Consider the following 25,395-nt stretch of genomic DNA (forward strand, 5'->3'; position numbering starts at 1 on the left):
AATCGGATGCGTCGGCTTCAATTTCGAATGGTCTCGTTAGGTTCGGTATTTTGAAAATCAGTTTTCGGATTATTGCATTTTGTAACTGTTTAAAAACCTGTTATATTTATTCCGTCCATTAGAATTTTGAATCTTTTTTTGTTATATTGGTTAAAAGGGTGGTAATTGCGCCGTATATTTTAATAAACCTTTTGTAAACATTTACAAATCCGAAAAATGCTCGAACGTTTTTTATGTTTTGTAGTTAAAACCATTCTTTTATTGTTTCGGCTTTTAATTTTTCCATCCTAATTTCTCCAAAAACAATAATATATTCTAAAAAAGTAATTTGTTTGCTTTCAAAAAATATTTCTCTGGTTTAATTAAAAGTTTAGCGTTTTGTAATGTGTAAACGTGGTTGATATATTTTTCCAACGTTTTGGAAAAAATTCTTTGGTAGTGTAGTCATGCCTCCGTTGACGGCTGTAGATGGGATCGCATCTGAAATAACTGAGGACGTTGTCTCCATCTCAGTACCTGCCTGCCCAGTATCTGCCTGGGTCTTATTCAAAGTGTCTGGACCCGGGCTTTCCCATGCCTCTTGCGGAGCTCTTTCTTTCTCCATGATACTGGACCTCTCTGCTCTGTCCTGAGCTGTATTAAGCATAGCTTCTTCTGCCATTTCACGACTGCCAAGCAATTTCCAAAGTGTACTTGGCACCTCCCAGGTTTTTTTAATCTCCTTCGTCTTCATATTGAGCCACTTGAGCTCAACTTGCATAGCCCATGGCATCCGCAAGAGCCCATTTTTGTTCTCCACCCAGTTTTTTTTGTTGAAGAAATAATCCATGTTAAATCGGTGTTGCCAAAGCTCCGGGTTGTACTCGATTGCCAATGCGTTGACGCCTTTAAATTCCAAGTTCGCCTTTTCTTTGTCGTCTTCGAATCGTCCTTGACACTCTGACAGTTCATGCTTCGATCTTTCTAGCCAATAGATTCCATAATACTTCGTAAGACGATACGTGGAGCGTCCTCTCAGGCGTATGGTTGTATCCCACCCTTTTGCTGCATGTGTCTTCATCACAGACTGGACACTTGTGAAGGCGCTTGCAAAGTGGCACTCATCGGCATCATACGGGTTCTGCTCTTTTGTTGGCTCATTAGGAGTTTGGTATTTGAGGGAACTGGCTGCCGGGTCTGGAGAAGTTCCAGTCATGGGAGTGTCTTCTTGGAAGTTGTTTTGCACTGGCGATGGCACTAGGCTGGCAGGCAAATTGCTCGATTCCGACCGTTGTATATTGAGAGGTCTCAAGTCTGTTCCTGAATCCCATCGCTGTGAACCGGCTTTCGTCTTGCTTGCTTGCTTCTTCTCGGAGGCAGCACTCTCACCTCCAACCTGAGTGTCTTGATGGGCAGCATCTGAAGAGGCATTGTTGCTGTTACGGAGTGGCGTGCCTGGGCGACTGCCAACCGTGACTAGCTCCACCCCACGTGACAAGGTGCCAGGGTTCGTTGTTGTGTGTTCACTTAGGCGCGTGCACGCGATTGGCACTGCGTGCCTTTCTTCTTTCTTTAGACTTAGCTTTAGATCTTCGAATAGAATCGCCCCTATATTGCAGCCTTGTCTCTTTGGGATCGCTTTCGTGACAATATTCCACCGATTTTCCGGTTTAATATCGTTAATAACGGGGTTGGTAATATAAAGCCACCAAGATTTAATTACCTCCGTAGTAGCCCCATTAACCCGGGCGTTTTCTATTCGACGGGGCCTTTGGGTTTTAAGGATTGGATAACGAGCCAAAAACCGGGTTATCCAACGTTTTCCAAGGCCTTTTGTCTCTCCGGCGGCCTGAAAAATTCGTTCCGCAAAAAAGCGTAATTCTTGATGCGTTGGTGGAAGGCCTAAAGCGGCCTGGGCAAGCACCCAATCCGCTAAATGCTTTTCCTGTTCCGGGGAAAGCTTTTGGAATAGTTGTTTTGTTTGTTTTTTAGATTTGGCGCCGTTAAGACGACCTCGAAGGGTGCTCATAGGTATACCCCATTTTCGGGAGGATTTTGTGATTGATTCGCCATTTTTAACGTCGTTAATAGCGGAAATAAGCTGATTTTCGGTATATTCTTTCATTTTGAAAAGTAAAGAAGAGAAGTTAGAGAAAAGTAATGCAAAAAGCAGAAAATTCATGGAGATATTTATAATAGAAGTTCGAGAGTAAAAATAGAAGTGTTGTTATTTTTGGGGTGCGGTTGTTAGGGGGGTGCGGTTAGGGGGTACCCAACGTTAGAAACTTAACAGTGCCTCCACACCATTTGCCAGAGCGTAATTGTCTGCATCCTCGTCATCTATGTAAGCTGAGTATTTGGTCGCCGACAGAATGCACAAGTTCGTTGTCAAGTGCCTGAAGCCCTTCCAACGAGCGACTAACAGGGAAGGGATCCGGGCGGAGATAGCTCGTCCGGGTGCTTTTTGGGCCAAACCAACAGGGCAGGGATCATCGTTTAGAGCCTCGGATCTCGTACATACAGCCGAACCCAGTCTCTATGAAAGCGACTTTTTTTCGTCAGATAATCCCAGCTCATAGGCTCAAATGTGTAAATGTGTTGTTTTTGCACGTCAGTGGTATTTGTACAGGTTGAATATCTGGACATGGTGACGCCTGTTCGGCAAGGGAAGGTGCTGCCTGTGGCCTATTTGCTACGGTGTGGCAAATCCACGGGGGTGTATCTCGACGCTGTCACGGCCAGGGTAAGCATAGCACGGAAACTAGTCTATTAGCATCTATCGACGAAGATTCTACTCTGAGGAGAGAAAAGGAACAAACAAAGTTGCTGAGCTTGACGCAACGCGGATGAAGGGTCCTGGTGGGTTGTTGGTCAGGCATCAGGGTTAGGGTCTGGTGATCTCAAGGTCCAAATGCCACAGACGCTGTGGAGAGTCCACTAATGGACTTTTACAGCCATATCCAGCTTTTTCTCGGGCCGTCTTGGCCATCCACACTCGGCTATGGGAGCCTGGCAGAACAAGCAGGGCCTGCATATGCCAAGCTTTGAGAGTAGGGGTGATGAATCCATTTGGCAATATCGCCCCATGGTGGTGTCACGAAAGCGGTCCTAAAGAGCCAAGGCTGCAATATAGGGGCGATTCTATTCGAAGATCTCTATCGCCGGTGGGATCGCCTTTGGCCTTGAGCACCTTGAAATGCCGAAGCGCATAGTTCATTCTTTTGTCAGGGTAGCCAAAACAGAATACGCTGACCAGGTCGGTACCCATCCACGACCCGGCGATCCCTGCCCCGCTTGCAGGGCCGAACAAACACCATGATTCCGGAAGCTGTGACTGATTGATAGATGACCAGATAAAAATCTAGGAAGACCTTTGGCAGGAACCCCCTGGCGCGATATGGAGGAAAACAACAATTTTTATATACTAGTAGTATTATAAATTTCTCCATCGAAGATATCACCTCCATATTCGCTATTCAAGCACTATTATCTGCGACTCCGTTTTGGGCAGCTGCATCCCTTCTCCCATCATAAGTCCCATGATTATGCAGTCACCAACGAGGAGGTATCGGCCGTTACCCGCTGGACGGATGACATATGGGAGCTCCATGCCGTCAAAGATACAGATAAAGTCTCTTTCCTCGGCCACCGGTGGTAGCCAGCCTATTCTCCTGCCCTCCGTACCACCGAATCGCCGCTGAAGCTTGTCCGATATCATGTTTTCCAAGAGGTGACCGGACTCAAGGCTCAGACGGTTGAAAACGGCCAAGAACCACAGCTGACCACTGCATGCCTCCTCTTTCATTAGGCGCAGACAAGTAGAGAATTCTCGCCTCGCCACCGCTAAGCTTTGAGGTGCTTCTTCGCTGACCATCTTGTCGCTTAGAAGAGCGTTTTTGAACGCCTCCTCGGCATCATCTCTGCTGATAGTTTTTGCTGCGATGGCGATGCACTCTTCCAGCCACTGGTACTTCTGCTGGAGCAATAGTTGGAGATTCTGCCCGAAGGTTCTGAAATCGCTCCTCATCTTCATTATACCTTCGACAGTCTGAGCATTGATAAGACTTCTATTGTCGGACCCAAGAAGTTGAATCTTATCGACGATGCGGCCCACCATCTTGAGCAAGTTTCGACCTCGGTCTAATTGCGGTTCCGGAAACGACTTTCCACCTGCGTTGTAGTCTCTTTCCTGCTGCACGGAAAACTGGGTAGGCAGGACGCCCCCATCGCATTTAGCCACACCTTTTTCTATGTCAGGTACCCAAGAATGCAACCGTTTTTCCAAAGGCATTGAGGAGAGAAGAGACCACAGCAGTTTGAGGTTCATAGTATCAGACACGCAAGCATAAGCAAGCTGCCGGAATACATCCTCAGTTTTCTTCCCGTAATCAGTGGGGGGAAAGCGTTCTGCGTCCGATGCGATCCCCATCAAAGCAAATACGTGATCACGAGGGTCGCGGCATCTGAACTGCAGCGTCCTCGTCAGAAGAAACAGCAAAAGAGGGGTTTCTTGGTTTGCAATCCGCCACAGAAGCGTGGCTCGCAGCTCACATATTCCCAAGACCTTGGAGTCAGCCTCAAAAGGTCGTGGGCAAAACAATCTGAAATCCTCGTACTGAACTGTACACTTCCTAATGAATCTTAACCATGCTGATAGAAACGGCCACGGGATGCAATTCCTGCCGCTAACTAGCAATGGCATGCGCGACTTAACGAGCTCCTGAATGGCCCACTTTCGTGTAAACCACGGACAGTCGAGCAGAGCCCAGATGTTTCTAAAGGCAAGTACCTTGCAATTACCGAAAGCACTCTGTAATATCGCCTCGGCATGGTGTTTATCGATGAACTCAGAATCGTGCTTCCATGCCTGCTGATTGGATTCCCATGAATCTGTGGCTTTGTTGAAGTTGCGTAACCAGCCAAAAGCCATCTTGACTCGGCCGACTCTTCTCCAAGCCAAATAGCTGTGGGAATCGCCGAGGCGTAGATGTCGCCCATCATCTTGACCTGCTCGTTGCGTTCTGGTATATTCTCTTGGTCGATGCACAGCGCATCCGCCCAGAGGATGTTATCGTCATCAGGCCCTCTGAGATGCCGCAAAGCGCTGTGCAAGCTGGGACCAACCTCAGCAATGAGGCCACAGCAGCGAATTGCTTTCCGGGGCTTCGGGTCACCCCACGCGTACGAAAGCGCTGTGAAGCGCGGCGCGCAGTTGAGGGATGTATGAAACAGTTCGCCGGACATTCGTCATCTGCTCGTCCGGCGAAAAGCCTCAAGAGGCGGATCTGGCAAGTTGAAGAAAGCGAGATATACCTGTATCTTTCCATTGACAGTGTGAACGGAGGTTCGATTTTTTGAACCGTGGCAAGCAGAGGCCAGACTAGCCAAATACCTGATCCCTCGACACTAACATTTGACCCCAAGTGGGGCTATCCGGGCGGATCCTTCCAAACTTTGCTGAGAGGGCAGGGTATCGATCATTTACGTGCAGCATGCACATGGCTCGTTAAGCACATTCATTGGTCTGTCGAGCACAGGTAGATTGGCAAAGATGTGTGAGAAGAAACCGGGAGACCAAGACTACCCGTGGTTTTGACTGGAGCATGAAAGTTTTGATCCTTCGCATAGAAAAAACACGAGGCGGATCAAATGTGTGGCAATGCTGCAATGGTGGTGGGGGGCAACCCCACCTAGCCATCCTGGTTCCGACCCGACCCGCAACACCAATCAGCAGTTGTGAAAGCGATCTGACATGAAGCATTCACGTGTAGTTGTACCATTATCAATACATATATATTGAATGGCCTATCGGACCAGAGAAGATCAAATCTGTGATAAAGCGAGACTGTGCCTATTCCAGGGATTAGGCCGGGGCTGCACTCCTCATTGTCTTGCCGATTGTTCCTCTGAAGAAGCGGTCTTCATATTATGTGATGAGGAAGCAAAATGTGCGGACGGGTTTGCCTGGTGAAAGCGATTCGGCTAGCATCTTTGAATGGACCGTTGGTGGAATGCTGCTAGTTTGTATGGGAGCGTCCGACCCCTCATGAACCATTTGCTCACCTCAAAACGCTGATCTCAGACGGCAGGAGCACATAACAGACCTCATAGGCATAACACCTCACTTACATGCAAGTGATAGCCTCGGATACAAGGAGCGGGGCAAGTCGCTTTCGCCGCAAGGTTCATCCTCAATATTCCCTCCACCGAGCCAATCCGTCATCTACGAAGCATAGCACGGAAGCTAGTCTATCAACGAAGATTCTACTCTGAGGAGAGGAAGGCAATAAACAGTGTTGCTGAGCTTGATGCAACGCGAACAACGGTATCGCCCTTGTGGGTCTTTGTCAGGGGCCAGGGTTTGGTGATCTCAGGGTCTGATAATTACCGACACGAACAGTACTGGCTTCAGCAGGGACCTATAGCCAGCAAACATGCCATGTCACGAAGCAAGCCAGGTGGTAAGGTCCAACCGCTTTTTCTGACCTTTGGCCAGTGAAAGAGCTATTTCTCGTATGGTTAGGTTTTCTAAATTATGCAGGAGGCCCTCCACTTTCTCGGCTTGGAGCAAGAGCGCAACCCCATTGGCGGGCCTGGGGCGGCAAATTGCGGGGTCCAGTGTCGCAAGGTGACGATTATTATTAAAATCTGCCCTGCAATTTGACAGGATTCAGCAGTACATACGATTGCGAATACCTCCCTTTGTCTTAATTACAAGGCTGTTATCCAAATGTGACAATTAGACCTCTCAGGGCTGACCAAGCATATGACTGCACCACGTTTCGCAGCGCAAAGTAATATAAGAAGTCATCCGGGCACTTAGCCCTGGCTCCGCCGTAGTTCAAAGGGTTGCTACTGATCAAAAGAATGGAAGGCATATCGAAGGAAAGATTGCACTGGTGATGCTTGCTGTTATGGCGGAGACTGCAACAATTAGGACAAAGGACGGATGAGAAAAAGAGACAAGGCAGAAATAAAAACCGATGTGGTGGGGGCTGTTTGGAAAACTTTATGGAAGGGGCCAGACAGATTTTTGGAAAGGCCTAACTACGGGAGCAACTCCCCTTCGTGTTCTTGTGATCCGGTAGGGGCTGGCCAGGCTAGAGTTAACTTTAATGTCGACTTTTATTTCCTAGACAATACCAGATGGCAGGGCAATTTTCTACATTGAGCTGGGGGTTATTGCCTTGTGTGTGCATTTATTCCGCAGGATATAAATCTACAAATGACCTCTCTGTACAGTTACGCACAAGTTATATTATTTTGCGGTTTAATTGAGCAATTGCTGGCTGGGCTTGCCCCGGATATTCGTGGGCACCCTGATCAATTAGAACCCGTCAAAGAATCCATTAGGTTCCTCCATTTTATGGAATAAAAAAACCAGCTACTGAAATTCAAGCCGTGTAGTAGTTGCACAACAAACCAAAGACCCTTCGTAGCTGGGTGAGTAATACCCAATTTCCAAACCAACCAGACACAAGTTTTACTCGAAAGGTCGCCTCAAAACGTCCTTGTCTAGCTGCTCTTGCATCACCATGGTGATCTCACGGCGAGCATTTCCTCACCTGCTATGACTTGTGAAGTGGTGTATGGTTATCATTGGTTCGCACAGGTGCCGATCGACAGGGCGAGCGATGTGCGAGCAATATGGAGGCCAGACCAGCTGTTAGGAATGCCAGCGCGCATTCTTCCGTACCAAAAGACTTGTGCGATGCACCAGAGACTCCGTGAACCATTTTCTGAACCTCTCTAAGCAAGCTGGTGTTAACCTCACATCAAGCTCCTCTAAGCGACTATTTTAGCTGGATATCTCACCTATAGGTGGGAACAACGCCGCTCTGGTTGCCACTAATGAAGGCGTGGTGTTTTCCCTTTTCATTGATGGCCATCGCCTCGGTCACGTCCGTCGGGCAGGCGTGGAAATGAAATGTTGCATGACCGTCGTTGCCGTGCTGCATATATTCCTTTGCGTCCCAGAACGTAGAAAACCCTTTGTAATCGTTTCCGGGGAACCCGTTAACTTGGCTATGCGCTGTGAACCTGTGACAATGCGTAAGTTATTCGGAGCAATGGACGTATCCACGTTTTGGAGTTCAATCATCATCTTACCAGCACGTCGTGATCATTGGAGGAAATCGCCCTCTTTTGATAGCGTAGTAGTCCTTGCGTTTCGACTTCTTTGGAGCCATTGCGCAAAGGATTTGTAAAAAAAAACCAAACAAAAAAAAAAAAACCAACAGAATAGAGATAGGAGAAGTTTCGAACCTTAACGTTATAGAGTTGTCAACAGGAAGTTGCTCGGAAGCCAGTCGTTGGAAACGAATCACAGACCTGTGAGGCTTTTTGTACTGATGATGACTCCAGCCCAGGACTACCCATTGGTTCATGCGATCAGCGAATCCGCGCTGGCCTCTGTTAAATGTGAAGGCTCAATGGAAATGAGTGGATTAGGCATCGCCACGTTAAGCTTGGAGTAATCAGTCAGAATTTCGACCACCTGAAAATAAAAAAGGTAGATTACCCCGCTTACGATTCCCAAGCACGATAACTAAGCGACGCTATCAAAGTCTCTCGCCCTGGCTTATCCGCGCAATTACTTGAGGCATTCCCTCCTAGCTAATGCGATGGTGGGTTCCCTATACAACCATTAAGACAGCTTCTCGCCGTGAATTCTTATCTTGTTCCTGCAAAAGGCTGTCAATCTGGATCAATCTGGAAAAAGGGTTGATGGCAGAACAGGCAAACGCACGACAGAGTTGGCAGCAATGCTGTTTTTAAAGGTAGTTGGTTACCTATTAAACCCCAGACCTACGCTCCCTACCCCACTATGAAATCTGGTGATCCTTTGCATGCATGCCAAGACAGAATCATCTGTGCACAGGGTGGCTGCGGCTGCCATTCACGACTGGAGGGTAGATCAGGGGGTAGTAGGCCTCCCGCATAACATGCTGTATATTTTTTATGTTGGAAAGTGGCCGGGAAGGAGGGGGTGCCCTGATTTGTTTTCTGATTGGAGATAGCCTGGCTGCATGACACAACTATTGACGCCAACGAGCCAGACTAGCATAGGTGTGGGTGGGGGAGCAGAAGCTCACCTATACCAAGTTGTCGAGAAGGTGTGGGTGGGGGAGCAGAAGCTCACCTATACCAAGTTGTCGAGAATTGCGGATGATAGGCATGCCCTTAAAGCCTCCTGCATTAGTTAGATCGCATCTACCTACGCTCGGCGTTTTGGCAGAGTTTGAAGTGAACGCACAGCAGAAAGGGGATTGGTAATCTCAAAAGTAAATGGGTGCGATCAGGATCCCTGTGAATATGATGTGTGTGTTTTGGGTTTGACACTTGGATCTGCCCAATTTTCTTGTGCTTTGTGCTTTGTGCCACGGCCAGGCATACATTGGAGAACCTCAGTGTATTAGGCGCTATTAACGAAAATTCCAAACTGAAGAGAAGAGAGAAATCACGGTTGACGGCGCGCTGGAGAGACTCGTTTAAATCTGGGGTCAGTGGATCCCTTTGTCCGATCCCTGGCTCGGCGTGGCTGGTAGAGCCGAGTCGTGATTCTGAGGGTAGGTCTGGGGGCCTGATCCTCACATACGTGACATAGCTGAGAAAGGTCATTAAATAGTAGCAGCATTTACCCGTTTTAATGTGTAAGGTGGGGAACAAATCTAGTGAGGGGTGAAAGCGGGAAGCGGGGGCTTGGAGAAAATTCTGTAATTTGGCGCAGCTGAGGCAGCATTGCAGATGGCAGGCATCTCCTGTAGATCACAAAAATCGCCTTAGGCTGGAGACTCCCTCGAGGTAAAATATGCCCTCGACAGCCAATGAACCTCGTGGCAACCCAGCCTGACAGAGTCCAGGATTGCCCCTTCACAAAACGAGCATTTTGCTTCTGCACCGCCCCTTGTCCCCTTCCCATCTATCCAGGTCAACTCACACCGCCGCGCTGGAGTTGAGCCCAAGACACTGCATGGAGCCAGGGAGTCTGGCTTTGGTGCGTCATGGACTCTTGGCCAACGGATTCAGCCTGCCTACTCCCGGGGGACTGGCCACAACCATTCCAAGTTGACGTTTGTCCGTCTTGACGTCAGCCTCCAGTCTTTAGTGTCACTGGCATGGGGACATTGTTTCTTTCGATAATCCAATCCTTTATACCTCCTATCCCTCCATGTCAAGGCACGGGTCGTTCCCACACACAGAGGCTTCGGGTTGAATATGGTCAGGTCAGCAGAGGGGCTGGAAGACGGGTGGAATGGCTCAACAAACCGGTATGATCCTAGCTTCGGTCCTGGGTTCCAATGCTTTAGGAATCATTGACAGGGTCAAATTGGCAACGCCCCTCTTACACCTGGAGGCCAATCAAGATTCGTCGCGCGCCGCCCAAATACGATCACTTTCTGGTTACCGGAAGGTTGCTTGGCCAAGTTCCGACGTCTGCGGTTGGTCGCTTGCTAGTACCGGAATCGGAATCCTACCTTGGCTATCCGGCAAGCCTAACAGTTCCCTTCCCAGGAATTTGCTATTTCAGAACCTGCTGCAGAAGCAGAGCCAACTAGAATGGATGCCGTTACATGGGTGGCGACCCTGTCCATGCTGAGTAGTACACATGTTGACACATGAACTGCAAAACCAGCCTTCCTTTGGCCCGACTAAATCACCCCACCCACCCTCTCGTTTCCCGACGAATTCGCAAGGCGTCCGGCGACCTCGCAGCTTCTTTTTCGAGGCCGATGACGCCAGCGAGAACACCTGCCTACAATTCTCCCAAATACCCATTTTAGCTGGATATCTCACGTGTATTAACAATTTTTACTTACAAGTTCAGCAAGACAGTCAGGGATCTTGTTGTGCTGACGGAGCATGCATCCGGATGGTGGTGTACTCATACGCCGCATAACCTGGGAATCGATAATCACAAATATCATACCTAGTGGTTCATGGGCAGACATGCGAGTGGATAGATCACGTGTACAACCACGTGATCTCGGAACACGTCGCAGAGATTTCTTTTTACCGATCGCAGCGATCATACAATTCCTATCAACAATACCTGCAGCCAGAGCGGATGCCATTGCCTAGCCTGCCAGCCCGCAGTATCACGGCTCACTACTCTGACTGGGTTTTAAAGCATCTGGTTTCCGTGCCCAGTAGACGCACCAGGCATCGAGCTGGTTTCGGACGTGGTACATGGGGTGGGCTGGTTAGGCTGGGTCTGCATTCATATGTGGCTGCTAAATGGAAAGTAAAGCAACAGATTTTTGACCATAATTGACGTGAGCTCATGAAGAGTTGCCCCACTACCCACTGCTACCACAAATTGAAACAAACAATCAAAGTTCGCTTCCGAAGCGCCGCCCTCCACCGCTGCCACACATTTATATCCTTACCCCGCCAGGCTTCGGTATTGTGGCATCGTGCCCGGCTACGTGAGGAACTGGCCGAGCGCCGTGCTGCTGTTACATCGATTTCGCGATTGAGCGAAACGGCCGATGTCGTTTTCACGATTAGTAGAGCGCGGTTTGATGGACACCCTTTTCAAAGTCACATGCTTATTGCGGTGCCCGCAAGTGTACTGCTGTACATGGTGGCCAAAAGGGGTCGAAACGCTATCCTTGTTGCATTTAGCCAGGTTAGTTAAGTGGGGCGGCGCCTCTTCCGAAGTATCTGGTGGAAGCTTTCTGGTGTGCATTTCATATTCAATCTACTAAAGACCTCCACCAGCCGCAAAAATGTGAACCTGGCCGGCAACAAAAGCCGCTAAAACCAGGACAGAAATCCCAGTTTTTTATGGACTGCTCCTGCGGGCATTTCTCCCACTTGATTCCGAGTTGGGTTTAGCGGTTTAGGCAAAAGAATGGAGCATGCTGTTACCCGCCTTTTGTCTTGCATTAGCTTCTCCCAAGCTGTGCACTTTATCGTTATCTAGAACCGACTTCTCCGCATCATCTGCAGCATTTCTCATTGGAAGTTTCCTGCAATGCGGGCTCACCAGCCATGGTATCACGGCTGGATACCCAATCATTCCCTTTGCGGCAACACGCAGTGAGGCCTTGATTTCCCACGTTCCTACCATACCTCGTTATCGATGGCGTATTGAATGGGCAACGTTTTAAAGGAATGGTCGTGATTTGGCCTGTTGGCGGTCAATTTAACTTTGTCCCCCACTTGAGTACATTGTAATGAGTGGCTGTGGCCGAATCGCCTTGATTTGGCAGAAATGATATGATTTGTTCACTTGGACCCACTAACTGGTTGCTGCAACAACCCGAACCACTCAGAATAAACCATCATCGGTTCTGTCGTTCCACCGCATCCAAACATTCCGACGCATCAATCGCCACATTCTCAACTTGTGCAACGATGTCGTTTGTAACCGAACCGTCTCAAATTTGCTTGTGGTGTCGCGTGAGTTCATGGATCCACGCTACCGCACCTCAAGAATCGAAGGAGCAATTTAGGCACGACGAACTCAACAAATACAATGACCACAAAATCACTATGCCTTTAACACCGCCCTCCACATCTCCATCGAAACGAAGGCGTCTCATGCCTTCCGACGATTCTGAATCAATCACTCTTCGCACGGCCAACTCAATCGACAGCGACATCACAGCCGAAGCGATTGACGACCCGACACCACGAGCACAGAGAGGTGGCATCCCGCCATGCCATACCTTGCCTTCGTCGCTTGCCTTTCGCCCAAGTGCAAGTCAGTCCCAAGGCTCGGGGTCGATAGTCTCCGGTTCCAGTCAATCTGGTTCCGGTCTGACCCCTAGGCGACGCTCTGTGAGCCCGGTCAAGAAGACGAACGACCTACGGAAGTTAGCCATACCCACAACACTCACTCCGCTTACAGCACCAAAAAAACAACTCCCCCCTAGTATGCTCACTATCTATAAGCGTATCGAGGACATTATGCATTATGGAGACCCATTTGCGCCGGCGGAGGTCCAATCTGCCATCAACGATATCATGCAAGCTGCCGGAGAAAGAGAATGGCCCGCTGGCTGGTTTGAACAGCAAGCCGATACTGGTGGCGCGGTTGCGGAGCGGGAGCTGGAGAGAATTCTTGAAATCCAAACCCTAGCAGCAGAGTGCTCGAGCGAGAAGGTATCTGAAGCTACATGGAACCTGGAAGTTCACGGTCCGTTGCTCAAACTGGCAATGACCGCAATCCGTGGTGTTTCTCGCCACTTGATCACAACAGCAAGAATTGAGTCCAAATGGCTTCCAATCATCCGCATCTCGCCCGGACCCTTAATTTCAGCGTCAGAATCCGGGTCGATCAGGTGCTCTGGCAATACTGTCGGGGGAAAGATGGTAGATTTTGCCCTGACTTTGGATACTGCTTCGACTCCCCTGGCAGTAATCAAAGAGCATATTTATGCCAGCGACCTTTCAGCAGATTTATCTGTCAACCAGACCACATACAACCCGCTGACTCTGCGGCCGATTGGTGTAAGCGTTGAGACCAAGGCTTCTGCTGCGGGAGCCGAACAAGGCCGCATTCAACTTGCTTTATGGACAATCGCATGGTACAAGAGAGTCCAGGCCTGGGTGGATAGCTGCGCCGATGATATCCGTCTTCCTGATGCCATGCCAGTTATCTTGGTTACGGAGCATGCATGGAATTTGGCGTTCGTCTGCAATAGGGGTGGCGAGGCATTTGAGCTGGTATATGAAATCTCGATTGGGAGCACTTCGAATCTGCGTGATTTATACAAACTTCTGGCTGTATTGCGCATTTTGGGTCACTGGATAGATACTGATCTCAGACAATGGTTCGAGCGGTTGTTCCGAGTATGAAGATAGGCGCGCAGGTCTGTCCAGACAGTGGCTCCGAGAAGTTTAAGTTTGCAGCCGCAGCCAACCCCAAACTCGTTCCTCGATCGATCTGTTATATATTTTGATAACTTTGGAACAAGAAAAACTTTTGTAAAAGGAAACGCGGACGCCCACGAGGCAGAAATCTGCCTCACCCACCACTTTTTCTGCCGATGGATTCAGGTTGCATGGGCCTCCTTGCCTGTCCGGATTTGTTTCTGCCTGGCTTGTGAACGTAGTTTTTCCTGCGCACCAAGCCTTTAGAACTTTCATGTTAAATTTGAAGTCCTTCTGCCCAATATTGAAGGCTAATAAAGTGGCTTGAGAAAATCCAAGTAGCTAATGTTGCTCTGTTTTATCTCACTTTTGGCCATCGTGTCCTTTTCCTTTCCATTTCCCTGACCTTTTGGGGGGTGTTCCTTCTTGGATTGGGGTAGGTGACGTATTCTTTCCTTCCCTTTTACCGCTCTTCCATTCCGCGTGTTTTCTTTCGTGAGCTTCAAATATCGCTCAACCGACCAAGACCCCTCTGATAATCAAGAGCCATCATGGAGAGGTCGGAAAGCTCGAGATAGCAGTAATAGTAGCGGTAAGCCGGCGCAAAACCAAGAGTGCACCCGAGGAGATGTCTTCAGAGCGGCCCGTTTCTCGGTACCGCGAGGTGGTCCAGTCGCCGCCCAACGCCCGACCGAAGCCGCGGGACGTGCGCTTCGAGCAGGAGCTGTCGGGCGAGGGCTACCAGCGGAACTGCCTCCTTTGAGCATCAGCTTCACCCCCAATCTTCGTCATACATGTTTGAGCCTCCTCATCACATACGCAAAATGGATGAGATGCCTCACAGACAGTGACCTGTGCAAGTTCGCAACTCCAACGTGCTTCAAAGGTATAATATTCGAACTTTTAGCACTGACAACCTCACTGAATTCTGACTGTGGTACATGGCAGTGAACGCAGATGCACTCATAAGGAGGCCTCCGTGATGAATTGTGTCTGCTGCAAGGATATACTGGGGAGCTCTCAAGAAAGGAAGGAGCCCTAGTGCCTGAGAACCTCGCTTGCATGGGGAGGCTGAGGATAAACACCCGGAAACACATCCGGCCTCTCCTGGGACTTTTTAGAGCCCAATCAGCCGCGAGAGCCAAGACCGGGCCATGGAACCGCCCAGGCCAGATTTGTTCGTTGGTGGTTGCCTTTGTTTGGCATGGTTCGCCAACGCGGCTGGGCAAGGGTTGGATTCCTTTAAAAAGTATCTTTCGTTACATATCATCCCAGTGCCCAAAGTTAACAAGTGGCAATACCCCTGAGAGACTGCATACCCTCCTCCTGTCAACCTATACATTCCTGGAAACGGCTAGGGCGGGGAATCTTGTAAGGTGCAGATCGACACAAAATACCCCATTTGAGTGCCGGAATTCTATGCCGAAGTCACCCCAAAGGCTCTATGGAGGTAAAGGCCAATCGGAACGAACCCGTCACAAAACGCACCCCTAACGGCCAGCATCAACTTCACCACCGACTCTTCGTCATACCTGCTTAAACCTCCCTGCTCAAAACCAAATGGCTCAAATGCCTCGCAGACAGTGGCCTGTTGGGGGTAGGAGATTACGGCGGCGAGCCCTGGTCCTCAAAAATATCCCTGCAACTTGTAAATGAAGTGCCCAAACATTGCAGCTCCCTCTGTTGTTAATGACTTCCTACTATAGATCCTTGTAGCAGGCATAATTCAATAAGGAGGCCTCCTAATAGTGCATCTGTGGTCACAGGCGGATCTTTTCGCATACTGGTATGGTCGTATTGCTGAAGCTAGCCGGGTAATTGTGCCTATTTGGGGATGTTCGCTTACCTCCGCCCACTTACCCTCACGGGCGAGTGACTGGGACGCCTAACTGATAGCGACTTGAAACACATGACATAACGGTGCAACTGAGAGAAAAACTCCTTGAGTGCTTTAGAGTGCACGAGCTAGAATACAGAAACTGACTCTGAAAGTTCGCGCTAAAGCAGGATCAGAATAGGCCATGATGATGGGTGCAAGGCACAAAATAGGCTGTAGTTAAATCGTCTCATCGTCAAAAGCTGTTCCAAACCAAGAACCCCTAATCTCACTTGCAGTGCCCTTAATTCCCTCCGACACCTCTTTGTCAAGGACAATTCCAAAATATAACCGAATAGCCTCAACACGTTCCGCTTCGGTGTGGAACTTAAGGCTCAGTTTCAAATCCCCTTCCCTCCGCCATTTCAACCTATTCTGATATAGCACAATAGAGCCGTCCAGCTCGCCATCCATGACATCCTTCATATTCGTTCTCCCAGGTGCAGTTAGGGGCTCATTTGATGTTGTGAATCGCTGAAGCAACAATTCACGTGATGCGAAACATGTGCGGCTCATGCCATGCGTGTTTAGGATCTCGATATCCTCGGGCAGGAACTCAAAGTCCGAGTTGAAACAGCACATTGGCTGCCACTCCTCACCAGGGCCACGTCGGAACTGATATACCCATAGCCGCCTAGTTTGATCGACCTGCTGTGCAATCGCCTGTTTCACTACTCGCATCTCCGCTTGAGGTCCTATGTGCTGTAGACCGTTCGGTTCAATGCCTCCCGTTCCCTCGAGCAATGGTACAGGCTTGGGTGGACCGTATCCACCAAAGCCCACATCGAGCAAATAGTGTACGCCACCGATCTTAACAATATTAACACAATGCACAAGTCCGCCGAATCTGCCGTTGCAGGGCTCAAAGACTCGCGAACCTGCCAGAATGACGTCGAATCCCAGCGACAGGAGGGCCGTATTGAGCAATTGGTTCGTTTCAAAGCACCAACCACCGCGGCGGTGGCGGACAATCTTCTCATAGAGACGCGTCGGTGAAACACCGAGCCCTTTGTGCCAGGAGTAATGAGCCTGAAGATTCTCATAAGGCACGCTGACAAGATGGTGCTTTTTGAGAAGGGTCAGGTAGGCTAGCTGTTGAACAGATGTAAGTTTGCTGACGGAGAAGATTCGCTGTGTAGGAGAAAGGTGAATTCGATTGAAATATTCAGTTATTTCGAAGTTGGCGTATCTTGGCCGCTTGCATTGCTGAGCTTGAGCTGTGCTGATGAAGCGAGCCGATAATTGGCGCGACAGGCCTCGGAAACAGACTGACGTTTTAGGGATGATCATTATTGTAGCTTGCTTGCTACAGAGGGATTTGATGTAAAGATTTTTTTTCATTCTAGAGTCTTCGGAAAAACTGAAGTTGGTGCGGTCAGTTGAAATATGTGACCGCGGAATCAGTAACGTTGCGTACCCCCTGTTCGGCACCCCCCCTGTTCGGCACCCTGAAAATCTAACAACGAAATGCCTACTTTTATAAGCTGATTTAAATATAAAATTATCAACGGACAAAAATACAATCGTTTTCACGCTTCTCCGGTTCATTAACCTCTTCTTCATCAGCTAAAGGTTCCAAATTTTCTATATCCTTTTCCTGCAATCCAATAATGTTCTGTTTGTTAACCAAAAGCTCGTTTGGATCCGGAACCACCCTCCTCCTTTTAACCGGCCGTATTGCCTCCAGTTGTGCTTCCAATAAGCTGATTTTTTGCTGGGCGCTAGCCAAAAGGGTATCTTTAGCTTCGAAGCTTTTTTGGACTTTTGCAAATAAAAGACGTGAAGTAGCGTTGGTTTTGTTGGATTGGGAAAGTTTTTGCAGTTGAAATCGGACATCTCGGGTCGTTTTAGGGGTTTTCCAAATAAGTAAAGACGGGTCGTTAATTTTTTGGGCTGGGCTTTCCGGTGTTTTATCCCTTTGCAAACCGTTGTTTTTATCTTTTATAACGTTGGCATTGCTATTTTCTAACAAAAAAGGGCTTAAAAGTGGTTTAACCAAGTTTACCGGCCATAACCCCGTTGTACGCCAACCAGATTGAATGGTTTTTGCTATAAATGCTTTTAATCTGGCTTTTCGATAACAAAGTAGGAAATTTCGTTTTCCAATAATTGTTGAACAGCAAAATTGGCTAACAAATCCAAGTTGACGTCGATAAGCTTTTTTTAACGGCCCAAAAACCGATAGATCCAATGGTTGGAGAACGTGTGACGAATGAGGGGGTAAATATAGGAGTTGAATATTGTTTTGCAAGCAAAGAAGCATAAATTCGTCCGTTATATGTGATCCATGGCCATCCAAAACTAATAACCGCTTTTTAGGGGTTAAAGGTTGGGTATACGGAATAAACACTTTTTTTAACCATTCGATAGCCGTTTCGTTATTTGTCCACCCGTTTTCGGTTGCGTGAAATTTCCAATTATCGAAAAGGCTTAAATCCGTCGGAAACCATTGTTGTTGTACGTTTTTTCCCTTAAATATAATAAGGGGAGGGAGGGCAACGCCCGTAGCCGATATACATTCGATTATAGTCGTCCAACCCCGCGTTCCGGGCTCTTTCCGTTGCAACGGCCGGATCCCGTTAAGCCCTAATACCAGGCCGTTAGATCCTTTACCTTCCATTATACCGGTTTCGTCCATATTCCAACGGTTTTCCGGTTTAATAGCGTTAATAACCGGGTTCGTAATATAAAGCCACCAAGATTTAATTACTTCCGTAGTAGCGCCATTAACCCGGGCGTTATTTATTCGACGGGGCCTTTGGGTCTTAAGGATTGGATAACGAGCCAAAAAACGAGTTATCCAACGTTTTCCAAGGCCTTTTGTCTCTCCGGCGGCTTGAAGAATTCGTTCGGCAAAAAAGCGTAATTTTTGATGCGTTGGCGGAAGCCCTAAAGCTGTTTGGGTAAGTACCCAATCAGCCAAATGCTTTTCCTGTTCCGTAGAAAGCCTTTGAAAAGGGTTTTGTGCTTTTTTATAAGCTTGAGAACCTTTAAGTCGACTTTGAAGTGTAGACCTAGGTATTCCCCATTTTCGGGAGGTTTTTGCAATTGGATTGCCATTATTGACGTCGTTAATTGCAGATATAAGCTGTTTTTCAGTATATTGCTTCATTGGAAAATGGAGAATCAAGATTAGAAAAAAGTAAATCCAAAAGTGAAAGATTCATCGAGATATTTATAATAGAAGTTGGAGGATAAAAATAAAAGTGTTGTTATTTTTGGGTGCCGAACAGGGGGGGTGCCGAACAGGGGGTACGCAACGTTAGCCTTTATGTCATCTCGACTGCTTGCGTTAAAACATTCTCCATAGGCAGAAAGGCTCAAGACACCTAGACCGCCATGCGCTCCGTAGGGCAGATGAAAGAATTTGATAATCCTCTAGACCCTTGACATATTGCGCGGAACGTGTACGCGTTCAGCACCATATGGGATTTACAGCCCCAGGATTTTACCGTTAGCGGAATGCTGGGGCGTCACATTGCAACCTCTCCATGTGCTACGCATGTTGACGATTGAATGCAAATTTTTGCTCATGCGTGACCAGAACAGGGACAAGATGTTGGTGATGTGATGTAAATAGCTGCAGCGAGTGATGTTGTAAAATCACAACCCTGGACGTCTTTCTGTCTCCGTCATGAGGTTTTGCTACATCGTTCGACATTGCCAAGCTCCTCCCCAGTCCCTGCATATTTTAACCTAACAGGGTCGCTCAGCATCTGCTCCCGAGTGATTTCTCTCGCTTGGTTTTTGAAGTCGTAGCCTGGGCCCGGAAGGCGTCTATAATAGAGATGTTATTCGCTAGTAGGTACGATATGTAACCAGAAACGACCTTGCTACCATTTTTACTTGACTTTAGATTCCCAATTGAGACTTTCCTTTGTCACGAAATAAGCACAGCAGTTGCGTATTAGACCCTCAAAACCCTCAAAACAAACCTTGCAGTACGCCAAGATGCCCAGCGAGATCTCATTACGGTAAGATCCGGAATCGTCCCCCTTTTTTCTACACATCGCACTTCTTAATTGTATAAATTTCATACGTCTCCCACTTGTCGGGACTGTCTGTCCCAAAATCTCGTCCTGAACCTCTGCCCTCCCATTTTATCCTCTGCCTTCGCTCAACACCTCTACACGAAAGCCGGACATCTTGAACCTCTCGAATTAGGGAAAGCTGCCAAAAGAAACGGTAAGTTTCAACCTGGACCTCCATTTAGGATTTAAGGATAGAGCCTAACTCTTTTATTAGTCACACCAGCATGCACGTGCTATTTCTCCAAAATGATCATGCAAATCATCCAACCGAGTTTGATGCGCGACGCGTACGACACGACCGGGGTGCCCAAACCGCCGCCACCGAAGCCCCGTTAAGACACTGTTCTCGTTCGTGATAAGGTCTTTCGTGTTTCGTAGTGCTATTGGTACGGGTCATAAAGGAACAAATATATGAAATGAGCTACCAAGCCTAATGACATGTCATTCAAATAAGTTGGGAGGATGTATCCGAAGCATGGACGGAGGGCAGATAAGCTCTGTTGGTATCTCAACCTTGGTTTTCATACGACTGATAGTTTTTGATCAAATCTAATTGTGGGCTTCAATTTTTATATAGGCATTGTTGATATGGAATACGTTATTTGCGCCGTAATGATGGATGTTGATGAAGATGAAGAAACATCCCGCCGGCTAACGTGCGGATGACCTCCAGTCGGAAAGGGGTTGAATGGAGCTCGCCTAACTGCAATTTGCAGGCATTTGAACAGAGGGCAGTAGCCGGATTTTAGTGCCTTAGCAAGCTACGGTGGATAACCTCATAACGTTTACCTCTATCACTAGTTCTGCAGAATGTGGCGTGTGACGGGTGTTGCGGCTTAGCTCCAAAGTCTACCCGTTTTCTATAAATATGAGCGAGGCGACAATTGCAGTCAAAGAGCCCGCTCGCATATCTGGTCCCCGAAACTACATTTTCTGCTACATCACGCGAGGCTTCCTATATTATTCCACGTCCTGCTCAGTCTTTTAATCACCATCGAACCCAAGTTCACTCACCATTCAAATCATACTAAATAGCTACCACAAACCACACACGACAAAAGATGTCTTCGAGCGGATCAAATGGCCGGGACCACGGCGGATCTGGCGGGGGCTCATCTGGATGGGACCAAATCCTGTCTCAGGCCTCCGCTATTGGCATAGTCTATCAAAACTCTCCGGTAAGAGCTTTATGCTGCCCAATATTTCAAGTTTCAAACTCACAAGATGACCACAGTCCAGATACCCGTCTGACACACTGTTTTGGACAGCCTAAGGAAGGCACCTCGTCCTTTTCGTCCTCCCGGACAAACCGCAGTGAAAGCAACCGCTATGGCCACTCGTCTGCTAAATTCAAAGGTGGACGTTGAGAGAGAGAACAGTTGTAAGGAGATTCGCAGCTTGAGGCGATCCAGCAAACTCGGCACGATGCTTTGGTAAAACGGTTTTTCATATCAGCCGCTGGTACCACGCCTTAGATCTCAGACAGACATGTCCGCCTCAAAAGACCGTCAGCTCTGTCGAGCAGTCGAAAATTCCAATTGTTTACAACCTGCCAGGAGCCTTTGAACTTCAAACGCTTAAGCAGCATGGTCTGGCACACCCATATAACAGGAGCTGTATCGCTGCAATAGGGTTTTTGGATAACTAACTCCAAGAGTCTCAAAACCCGACTCTGTGGCATTAAAACGTTTTTCTTTGGCTTGTAGATAAAGCTTCAAGATTGACAAACGGAGTAGTGGCGCTGAACCTCAAAAACCTATTCCCAGGCACCCCCCGCGTGCAATTTGACCTTGACTCCCGTTCCAGAGCACATTGTGGCCGTCACATTGTGCTTCGCATTCTGCTCTGAATCCCAGCTTTCTATCCGGTCGAATCGTTGCAACAGCCTCACGACCACGTACGCAGGTTTGGTCAGTGCCGACTGTTGGCCGGGGCAAATTCGAGGTCCTCCACCAAACTAAACAAGCGGGGCAGAAACGTGTTAAATCATCATTTATAAACGCGAAACAAGGACGAAAGAAAAACACAAGAATAAAAAGCAAACCTACCGGTATAAACTCCCACCCGTGCCTTTTGCCCTCAGCTTCAGGTACCGGGCCGGGTCGCGCGCGAGGTTGTAAAACACCCAACTAATGAGCGAGGCCGTGGTGTCGCGGCCGGCGAACACCACGTCCAAAATTTGGTACCGAAGCTCGACAGTGTCGGGGAAGTTTTCGGCCAGCGCTTCCGAAAAGATGTACCTGTCTTTTTCCTCATTTGCCTCGGCAAGTGCCTGTTTTTCAGGTGTGGCAGTGAAACCGTTGTCCAGCCGTCGGGCTACGTACTTGTCTAGTGGCATCACCTTGAAGCGGTAGGATTTGGCAGAAATAGAGCCCAGCTCTTGGATGGATCTACAAAGTGACAACAGGATCCTTGACAAAGCGGACGACTTGGGGCAAACATGCCCGTTTCAAATGTAAAGGGCGGTAGAAATCTCATAAACTATAATATGTCCATAGCCCAATTAACATCTTACTTACCCGTACCGGCTCTACAATTAGACATGCTGCCTTAGATTCTGCATCAATTGCTGTAGGGAAAGTATATACACGAGTTGAAGAGTCCCTCAATGTGGCCTCAAAAGATGTATTGGCCACAATTCACGACATCTCGGGGCTTAACCCGAAAGATCACGAACAAAGACGTGCGATACACGAGACCAATATGCATATAACCGCTAGGACTATTGATAATGCAGTAATAGCAAAAATTATATGTGTCTCGATGATTGTTGGGAAGAGCTCTGCGTGAACCGCCGCGCGCATGATGTCAAGTTCGGGGCCGTCACGGACAGCCAAAGCCTTGATAGGTGTGGGTGCGCCGTTGCCAATGGCGATGACGGCCATGACAATGGCGAAGACCATGGGAATTTTTGGAAGTTGGCTCTTCATTACCGGCATCATTGGTAAGAAAAGGCGGGAAAAGAGGTATATAGATTGTTCTTTCTGTACAATAGGAAGATTCGCAGTGAAGATGTTGCTCAAGGGAAAAGATTTGTAGGCTGTGCTTGTCTCCAGGTCAAAGCCACAGCACAAACACTGTATCGGCTTGGTTATATAGGAGCTGTATCTAGTTATACCAAACTGGGGCATATTGGCGTAGATTGGTCTAAAAGCTATTCACTATCGTCATAAACGTGATAGCCAGCTTTTGGACCGCCAAAAAGTAGGAGGTTCGAATCTAGGGCTCGAAGGACGAAATCCTGGCAGGAACGCAAAGACCGGAATTGGGCCAAGGCCTTATCCAGTTGCTGCATGTGCCCATTTTTAGTCGAGGCAATTTTGGCCGACGGCCCCAAAATGGGCCTTGGCAGCTGCGCCGCAAACTGAGGGTGCGCTGGGTATTATACAGCAGGCAACCCGCCGATTTCAGTGCTTGGCACAGGGACTACAACGTGTTTAGCGTTGACGCGTTTAAATTTACCAGCTACACTACCCTACCAGCTACACTACCCTACCAGCTACACTACCCTACCAGCTACACTACCCTACCAGCTACACTACCCTACCAGCTACACTACTCCTATTCAATATCAACAGCAGATATGCGTTCCAGCAAATCATCTAGCGGTAAGCGACAGGGTGTCGAAAGCGACCGTACACTGATTATGGGGCAAAGATTCACTAACTAACTAGTTGAAGAAGTCAGCTCCATTAATTCAGACAGCACCGGGAGTCTTACCGACTTTGTCATTCCTGATGAAGATATTTCTTCCGAAGATGAGACATCAGAATCATATTCTCTCTCGGGTCCGACTTGCACAAGGAATTGTCGTTCGGACTGCCGGCAAGAAACTTGAAGAGTTAACGATCTAGTCCTTGGCTTGAAGGAAAATGTAAAAGATATCCAGGAACTCCTAAAAGCTTTGGTGGCAGAAATAAGCTCGCTACAGGGTTCAGTTGCAAGCATCGGCAATCTTAATAGTTCTAATATTTGTTCCCCATCGCTCTCAATAGATTAGTGCTGTGCTTCGGAAGAGGGCAACAGTCTTTATTTTCTTTTTTTTACGAATGCAAGTGATCTACATGGCTATCAATTCTATCTAGTGCTAAAATAAAACGAAATAACTGAAAAGGGCTGGTTGCATCAGTCTAGTGTTGAACAGACTGCCAAGTACTAGGGAGTTTGAAAGGTGTTGAAACCAGCGAATGAGTAAAGGGCACGATTTACATGGGTAGCGCAGCCGGGGTAGAGGCCTGAGCGGACTGCATGAAGTTGAGGAACTGGTTGAATATGGGAATCAGTTCTGCAGGATTGAAATTAGTTATTTGAATGGGTGCTTGACTGGAAGGGGCCAATGCGACTGGATGCATGGATGCTGTGGGTTTCGCAACTGTACCTCCGGAAGCCGGGGGCATTGCAAGAAGTCGGGCGATCGAAGCATTTGCCGGAGTGGGATTGGCCGTCTGACTTGCTGCTTCAACGCGCTCCTGAGCTGGTGAGACCGGATTTAGGGATTCTGCCCGTCTCTGCTCAACTCTATCGTGGATAAGGCCGACAGACGGCGACCGGCTGCTGAAACGCCCCAAGCCGTCTTCTATCCTATATCTGTTTTCGGCCTCAAGCGCCGCATCGTAGATAGCCTGATCCGCTATCTCTTTCCTTTTCCACAATCGTCGAATACAGGTTCGCGTCTCCCAAGACTTTATCTCTTTCCCATCAATTTTCCACTTAACGAGAACATAAGTAGTATTCCATTTCGCATGAGATTCTTTTTTCCGCTGCGGGTCAATTGTCTCCAGTTCGTTCGGGGAATTAGGTGTCCAGGCAACCCCGAAAATCCCAAGCATATTACGTCCGGTGTATTTGTATTTACCGTTTTCCATGCTCTCTCCATACCTGTTCTCCCGGTAGGAACTATTCTGTTTTTGATATGTCGTGTGTTTCTCATCCTCGTACCTAGGGGGATAGCAGTACTCCTCAATGCGATACCTCGGTGCGCTTTTACTGCCATACATGTTGATATATCTAGCACTCCGGCCACCGAGCCACCCTACAGTCTTGACTTTTCCATCCGCAGCGCTTCCGGGAAAGGGAACCAATGGCTTGTCATCGTTGTCAAAGGTTGCTTGTTTCAAGCCATTTCCTTCTTTTCCACTGGGCGAAAGTTCGTTCTTAACATGCCCGGGTTGGCCACGATTAAGTCCGGTTCCAACGCTTGTATTGTTGTTTGGTTGCTCATTGTTGTTTCCTCTCGTATCCTGGCCTTGCTCAGAACTTTGATTTCTGTCATTCGGGCCTTGTTCTTCCGCCCCATCTCGAGGGTTGGATTCCGTGAAATAAGAATCATCTAATTCAAATAGGTCCTCCTCAGGTTTTTCGAGCAGAGTCCTGAACCATCGCTTTTTTTCGGGATCAGTAGTTCGGTCCATCGAAGCTTTAAGCCAGTCCCGACGCTCCTGCACGATCGCTATTTTGTTTTCAAACGCGGTCTCGGAACTTTGGTTTTCGTCCTCCGCGTCTTGAACTTCCTCGTCTAAAAGCTCTTGAGCGTCGATCATGGTCGCGTCCTCTTCATTTAAATCTACCAATTCTTCATCAGTTTTGCTAAGCATTTCGTCGAACCGTTTTTGTTTGGTCGCATCAGCCCGTCGCTTTAAGATATTAATCTTTGCGCGACGTTCTGCAACCAGTTTCTCTCTAGAA

At 48.2% G+C, this 25,395-nt stretch overlaps 8 protein-coding genes across 8 annotated transcripts; 2 read left to right on the forward strand and 6 right to left on the reverse strand.

Moving 5' to 3' along the window:
• Positions 1-3,451: 3,451 nt before the first annotated feature.
• PgNI_12292 (uncharacterized protein) lies at positions 3,452-4,096 on the reverse strand (the record flags this gene model as incomplete). The annotated part of the gene is made up of 1 exon (XM_031132245.1): positions 3,452-4,096. One exon carries the CDS (start codon positions 4,094-4,096, stop codon positions 3,452-3,454), a length of 645 nt encoding a protein of 214 aa, XP_030976294.1.
• A 1,130-nt stretch (positions 4,097-5,226) lies between these two features.
• On the reverse strand, positions 5,227-5,479 carry PgNI_12293 (uncharacterized protein; the record flags this gene model as incomplete). Its single annotated transcript, XM_031132246.1, is given in 2 exon segments — positions 5,227-5,371; positions 5,391-5,479. 2 exon segments carry the CDS (start codon positions 5,477-5,479, stop codon positions 5,227-5,229), a joined length of 234 nt encoding a protein of 77 aa, XP_030976293.1.
• A 2,068-nt stretch (positions 5,480-7,547) lies between these two features.
• On the reverse strand, positions 7,548-8,168 carry PgNI_12294 (uncharacterized protein; the record flags this gene model as incomplete). The annotated part of the gene is made up of 3 exons (XM_031132247.1): positions 7,548-7,728; positions 7,795-8,019; positions 8,089-8,168. The coding sequence occupies 3 exons, from the start codon at positions 8,166-8,168 to the stop codon at positions 7,548-7,550; spliced, it is 486 nt and encodes a 161-aa protein (XP_030976296.1).
• A 4,174-nt stretch (positions 8,169-12,342) lies between these two features.
• On the forward strand, positions 12,343-14,509 carry PgNI_12295 (uncharacterized protein; the record flags this gene model as incomplete). Its single annotated transcript, XM_031132248.1, has 2 exons — positions 12,343-13,782; positions 14,330-14,509. Coding segments are annotated over 2 exons (1,620 nt in total), but the record flags the coding sequence as incomplete, so codon positions are not given.
• Positions 14,510-15,378: 869 nt separating this feature from the next.
• On the forward strand, positions 15,379-15,736 carry PgNI_12296 (uncharacterized protein; the record flags this gene model as incomplete). The annotated part of the gene is made up of 2 exons (XM_031132249.1): positions 15,379-15,451; positions 15,510-15,736. Coding segments are annotated over 2 exons (171 nt in total), but the record flags the coding sequence as incomplete, so codon positions are not given.
• A 123-nt stretch (positions 15,737-15,859) lies between these two features.
• PgNI_12297 (uncharacterized protein) lies at positions 15,860-16,969 on the reverse strand (the record flags this gene model as incomplete). The annotated part of the gene is made up of 1 exon (XM_031132250.1): positions 15,860-16,969. The coding sequence occupies one exon, from the start codon at positions 16,967-16,969 to the stop codon at positions 15,860-15,862; it is 1,110 nt and encodes a 369-aa protein (XP_030976219.1).
• Positions 16,970-21,754: 4,785 nt separating this feature from the next.
• PgNI_12298 (uncharacterized protein) lies at positions 21,755-22,649 on the reverse strand (the record flags this gene model as incomplete). Its single annotated transcript, XM_031132251.1, has 2 exons — positions 21,755-22,051; positions 22,425-22,649. The coding sequence occupies 2 exons, from the start codon at positions 22,647-22,649 to the stop codon at positions 21,755-21,757; spliced, it is 522 nt and encodes a 173-aa protein (XP_030976151.1).
• Positions 22,650-23,915: 1,266 nt separating this feature from the next.
• PgNI_12299 (uncharacterized protein) lies at positions 23,916-25,304 on the reverse strand (the record flags this gene model as incomplete). The annotated part of the gene is made up of 2 exons (XM_031132252.1): positions 23,916-23,995; positions 24,089-25,304. 2 exons carry the CDS (start codon positions 25,302-25,304, stop codon positions 23,916-23,918), a joined length of 1,296 nt encoding a protein of 431 aa, XP_030976150.1.
• Between the last annotated feature and the right edge of the window lie 91 nt (positions 25,305-25,395).

Source organism: Pyricularia grisea (genome assembly GCF_004355905.1).
Source record: "Pyricularia grisea strain NI907 chromosome Unknown Pyricularia_grisea_NI907_Scaffold_11, whole genome shotgun sequence".
NCBI lineage: Eukaryota > Fungi > Ascomycota > Sordariomycetes > Magnaporthales > Pyriculariaceae > Pyricularia > Pyricularia grisea.